Source organism: Chinchilla lanigera, unplaced genomic scaffold (assembly GCF_000276665.1).
Source record: "Chinchilla lanigera isolate Chin_1 unplaced genomic scaffold, ChiLan1.0 scaffold00072, whole genome shotgun sequence".
NCBI lineage: Eukaryota > Metazoa > Chordata > Mammalia > Rodentia > Chinchillidae > Chinchilla > Chinchilla lanigera.
In genome coordinates this window covers 6,848,603-6,854,729 of record NW_004955473.1, presented here as the reverse complement: position 1 = coordinate 6,854,729, position 6,127 = coordinate 6,848,603, and the positions used below count along the sequence as shown (strand labels likewise).

At 37.2% G+C, this 6,127-nt stretch overlaps 1 protein-coding gene across 1 annotated transcript; it reads right to left on the bottom strand.

Annotated features, from left to right (window-relative positions):
* Window positions 1-4,284: 4,284 nt before the first annotated feature.
* On the bottom strand, window positions 4,285-5,714 carry Actrt1 (actin-related protein T1). Its single transcript, XM_005401271.1, has one exon. The coding sequence runs from the start codon at window positions 5,529-5,531 to the stop codon at window positions 4,398-4,400; it is 1,134 nt and encodes a 377-aa protein (XP_005401328.1). The 5' UTR covers window positions 5,532-5,714; the 3' UTR covers window positions 4,285-4,397.
* Between the last annotated feature and the right edge of the window lie 413 nt (window positions 5,715-6,127).

Below are 6,127 nucleotides of genomic sequence, written 5' to 3'. Positions count from 1 at the left end.
TTCTCATTGAACTGATGAAAAGTACTGGGCTACTTTCTAAAGCTTATTTTGTGAGCAATCAAACTCTCCTCTGCCAAAATCTTACAAGTCATACAGTCTTGAGGAATCCGAAAAGTTTTAAAACACTCAGTTGTGCTTTTTCTCTTGATTAATGCCCCCCCAATCGTGCCCATGCTACAGCTTATATGTTGGTATTCCTTGCAATTACTTTCAACAGATTAGTCCGCTCCCCTTAATCTCAGTCTCCTCCAAAGTTTTAGGATGAGCAAATGCAACACATTCTCTGCTAGAGCATAACACAATGGTCTCAAGTCTAAGTGCAACACAGACCTTGTTTCCAACAGATATCTCCTGAATCTGGTCTTTACATTCTGTATTTTATCAAGATTCTGGTCTGACTGTAATTTTCCATCAGGATCAGCTAAATGCACACTAAAGTTTCCTCTAGCCAGCATCTCCCAACCTTTCCAAAATTCTCCCATAAACAAATACCAAAAACATCACAAGAATACGGGCAGACCTACTACAAATACCATCACACTCCTGGAACCAAAATCTGTCATTTTTACTTTCTTGTAGCTGAGACAAAATATATGACACCCACAATTTAAAGGTAGAGAGGATTATTTTGTCTCCAAATTTTAGTCCAAGACAATTGGCTCCAAGGTAGGAAGCACAAACCAGAGGTGCCTGAAGAAGGAAAGCTGCTCACGCCATGGCATCCAGTGAGCAGAGAGAAGCAAATAGGCAAGCAAGCATACATACTTTTTCAAGTCATTTACATAGTGAGCCACCTCTGCCAATAATCCACTTCCTGATAGTAAGTAGCTATATTCACCCCCATTATTTAATCACTATCCAAAGACTCACTTGGGAATGTATGAGGCATTTTGGAGACAGTCTTTTTTTTTTTTTTTTTTTTTTTTTTTTTGGTTTTTCTCCGGTACCAGGAACCGAACTCACCACCTTGCGCTTGCCAGGCAAGCGCTTTGCCGCTGAGCTAAATCCCCAGCCCCTTGGAGACAGTCTTAATCCAAACAATAACAAATCTCATTTACAAGAGCCTAAAAACTGACACTCAGCAATGCCATAATATAAATTCTTAACTGTACATGATAGATTTTCTGGAATAGAATGTATATTTATTCATATATAAGGCAGTAAATATAAATGAGTGACAATTTATGATAACAATGGAAATAAACTAGAAATAAATAACAAAAGGAAAACAATACCTAGAGAGTTGTGAAAATTATGAAATTTACACATACAGGGCCAAGAACCAAAGAAGGAACCACATGAGAGATTCTGAAAACATCCTAAGTATAAAGAAAAGCACAACACAACAAAATTTGGGATTCAGACAGAGTACAATTGAGAGGTAAATTTATCACTGTAAACATATTACTAAGAAGTATTTGACCAGCAATTTAATTATAAATCTTAAGAAACTGAGGAAGCAAGACTAACCTTATTCTTGAAAATGATTAAGAGACCAGTGAAATATGAAACAGTAAACAACAGATTAAAAAATCAATGTAGCCAAAATTTGGCTCATTAAATACATATACAAAATTTTAAAAACTTCATCTACATTGACTAAAGAAAGAAGAGAAAACTAAAATTATTAAAATAGTATAAAAGAAGAAATCGAAGAGATATCTATAAATAACTAAATGCCAAAAAATTGGGTATCACGTGAAATCAGCTACTTTCTATAACATAAAAACTGATTAAACTGGGGCTGGGGATTTAGCTCAGTGGCAAAAGCGCCTGCCTGGCAAGCGCAAGGTCATGAGTTCGGTTCCCGGTACGGGAGAAAAACCAAAAAAAAAAAAAAAAAAACTGATTAAACTGATTAAAAATGCAATAGAAAATCTAACAATATGTATAGCCACTAAAGAGATTAAGTCATTGAATAGTAACTTTCCAATAAAGCAAAACAAAGGACTAGATAGCTTCACTGGTGAAATTATTTATTTATTTATTTATTTTTTAGTACTGAGAATTGAACTCAGGACCTCACACTTGCCAGGCAGGTGCTGTGTGGCTGAGCTGTATCCCCCACCCCACTGGTGAATTTTAATAAACTTTTAAAAAGTATTTTTTTAAAAATCTTTCCAAAGCACATTGAAGATAAGAATTCATTACCTAACTCATTTTAAGGTCAAATATATAACAATTCCATGTCCACAAAAAGACACTGAAAAAGACAAATAAACTATAAATCAGTATTCCTTATGAATGTTTTATACACATACCTTCTACAAAATAGCAGCAAACTTAGCTCAGCACTACATTAAAATAATTATTCCTTTTAACCAGGTAGAATTCATCCAAATAATGCAAGGATAGTTATCATATACAAATCAGTAAACATGATACTTCAACGGAATAAGAGAAAAATCGACACGAAATATACAATGATAACATCTGAAATGATAGCAAAAGAGCATTTAATCAAATCCCACAGATTTTTAAGAGATAAACATTCAATATACTAGAAATATAAAATTCCTAAAGATGATAAATTCCATATGCTGTGTGAGCAACACACAGATAACATGATACAACATAGTTAGAAACTAATATTTTTTCCGTAATGTCAGAAAAACAATACAATGATGACATTTTTACCACTTCTATCCAACAGAGTGGAAATTTTACACAGAAAAATTTGGCAGAATAACATTAAAAATGCTTTTAAACTGTAAAGGAAAAGTCACACTTATCTCTGTTTACAAACCATGTGATCTTACACCAGGAAAACCCTCAGACACACACACACACACACACACACACACACACATGAGCTATTCAGTTCAGCAAGAAGCTAGACTAGAATTCAATGTGCAAATATCAGTTGACATATGACTTTTCAATATGAATCTGAAAATGATTTTGAAAAAGCAATTAAATTTAGAATAGCATCAAAAAGAAAAAAATAATAAGGAATAAATATAAACCAGGAGAAAAAGGATTTACACCTAGTAAATTAAAATATTACTAAATAAAACTCTACATAAAAAATGTAATTAATATATATGAAATGGAATACATGGTATTGTGAGGACAATACTACACAACATGGTATAGAAATTCAATACATTAGTTATTAAAATATTTATGATATTTATAAGTGAAATGGAAAATCTATGTGAAATCCATAAAGAATTTCTAGGAATACTAAATAGCTCAACCAATTCTATATAAGCAAAACAAAGGTGAAGGATTCACCCTTTCCAACTTCAAATTTTACAAAGCTTCTTTGACCAAAATACTGTGGCAGTATCATAAAGATATGCAGATATTTCCAGAACAAATGCATATATGTACAATTGATTATCAACAAGAGTAATCAAGATCCTACATGAGCAAAGAAACTTCTTCAGGAAATGGTGTCAGGAAAACTGGTTATCTATTTGTTTTGTTTTGTTTTTTTGTTTTTCTTCCAGTACCAGGAATCGAACTCACGACCTTGCACTTGCCAGGCAGGCGCTGTGCCACTGAGCTAAACCCCCAGCCCAGAAAACTGGTTATCTAAATGTGATGAAAATGAAGTTGGAGAATTTCCATGTACCTTATACAAAAATAATCTCAAGATAGATCAAACACCTAAACTTAGGAGTTAACACCATCTCACTTTGGAAGAAAACATAGGAAAATCTTCATAATTTAAAATGTACTAATAGTTGTTTAAATATGATATTAAACACACAAATAAAAATTGAAAAGATAAACTTTATTAAAATTAAATATTGGCATAAAAATTAATATAGTGAAAAAGTAATCAACAAGAGGAAAGAAAACTAACATGTGTGACAGTAGTTTCATTTCCAGACCATGGCCCAAACAGCCTGACCGCTAAAGAACAAACGATCCAATAAAATAATGAGCCAATCAGTGACCAGACATCTCTCCAAATAGGACTGAAGTAGCAAACAACCGTATAAAATGATGCAGAACATAACTAATTATCAGACAATTGCAAATCTAAATCTCAATGAGATACCATTTCATGCAGATTAAAATGTCTATCATTCATAAATCAAAATAATAACTGTTCCTAAGGATATGAATAAAATGGACTCATTTATGTTGGTAAGAATGTAAAAAGGCTAACTCCTAGAAAAACATTTTGACAGTCCTAAAACATTTAAAAGAAATAGCGTGTGACCCAGAAATTCTCTTCCTAGGTACATACTCACAACTGCGGAGCGACACAAAACAGTACTTGTACAACGTTTCTGGAAGGGTCAACTAAAATAAAGTGAAACCTGAAGTGGGACAGCTCTTTTATTGACCGTCAGACTGACATGCGAGGGACGATCTTATTTCCTGCTGCTACTCCTATAACAGATGTTTCAAGATGCCCGCCATCTAGTGTTCAGCACCGTTTAGAAGCACTTTCTCTGTACCACAAATTTCCCATATTCTTTGAAATCCTCAGAGGTTACCCACAGTTGCTTGAAACTGCTCATAGAGGCCATGATGGATGCGCCAATCCATGCAGAGAAACATCTATCAGGAGAAGCCGTGATCTTGATTGGGGTTCCACCAGAAGCTAGCTGTTCCAGCTCTTCCATGAGCCTTTCTTCCAACCCAGGGAAAAGTGTGGAGCCCCCGGAGAGCACAACATCAGCAAAAAGGCTTTTCTGGATGTCCATATCACACTTCATGATGCTGCTGCAGACCATTTTTGAGAGTCCGGGGTCCTGAATGCCAAGCTGATCTGGAGAAAAAAGTACCTCAGGCACCTGGCACAGATGATCCCCAATGTTGATTATATTCCCATCTGGCAGTGTGTACTCCGTCGTGTCCTCCTGCCGTCCCTTGCGTGGCTCTTTCTCTGGCTCCAAGGAGACGTAGCAAAGGCTCTCTTTGATTTCATCCACCACAGCCTTGTTGAGGATGCAAGGATAGGTACATCCTCTGGCTAGGAGGAGCCTGATGAGATGTTCTGTGATGTCCCTCCCTGCCACATAAAGCTTGGTGATGGCATGAGACAGGGAGTAACCCTCAAAGACGGGCACGGTGCAAGTGACCCCATCTCCACTGTCCACCACCAGGCCAGTGACAGAGGCACAGGTATAGAGTGCTGCCACTGCATGGTTGCACAGGTAAAAAGCAGGCACATTGAATTTCTCAAACATGATTTCGGCGGTCTTCTCTCTGGTCTCTCTTGGGTTCAAGGAGGGTTCAGTCATCAGAACTGGCTGTTCACTCGGTTTAACTCCGAGTTCCCACTCGAAAAGATGTTTCCAGAGTTTCTCCATGTCATCCCATCTTGTTACCATCCCACGCTCAACAGGGTAATGCAAATACAAGGCATCATACTTGTCCTGGGCATCCTCTCCTACAAAGTATTTCTTCCGATTGGCCCTTTCTGAAGGTATACTGAATTTAGGGTGGCCAATGACAGAGTTGATAACATGGCTGGGTCCAACATAACCAGACAGTCCTGCTTTACAGAGTCCTGAACCATTGTCAAAAATAACTGGTGGACATTCCAGTTCATATGGAGTAGACATATCTGCAGCTGATCTTCAACATTTCACCAAAATAAAGAATTCAGCTGGGCCACTTTGGGAGTTAAAAGGTTTCTTCCCTGGGAGTGTTAAAGCCTCAGGATTCTGAAGTTCTCAAGTTGCTGACCTGGTGAAGTTAGCAGGCTGGCCCCAAGCCACCAGAGCACGGTGTCCTCAGCCCATGAATGCGGTCTCCCTTCTGGAGGCTTAGGTCCTGCTGACGCTATTTCAATGCTGGCTGCCTGGGATGTCACAATGTAACCAAGGAGACAATTGTCTCCAGTATCAGAGGACTGGGGCCCCTGAGACAGCCTTACTCCCTACTTAAAAGCAGGGAAGGGCACACTATCCCTACACACAGCTGTGACTGATCATAGAAACCAAGGAGAGACCTACTTTTAGAGCAAGGTGAAGCTATTTGTCCCACAGAGCCATCCCCTCTGTTCTGGCTTTATTGGAGAATTCTAGTAAGCGATGTAAAAAAGCAATAATACCTGCTTTACACATAAATGTATAATGACAAGAAATGCTTCTCAATTGACTTTGGAAAAAAATTATCATGACACTATACATTAAGAAAAAAATTATGAAAAAAGTAT

Bases quoted from the DNA above. Each gene is read 5' to 3' on its own strand.
- Actrt1 (XM_005401271.1), bottom strand. From the start codon at position 5,531: ATGTCTACTCCATATGAACTGGAATGTCCACCAGTTATTTTTGACAAT.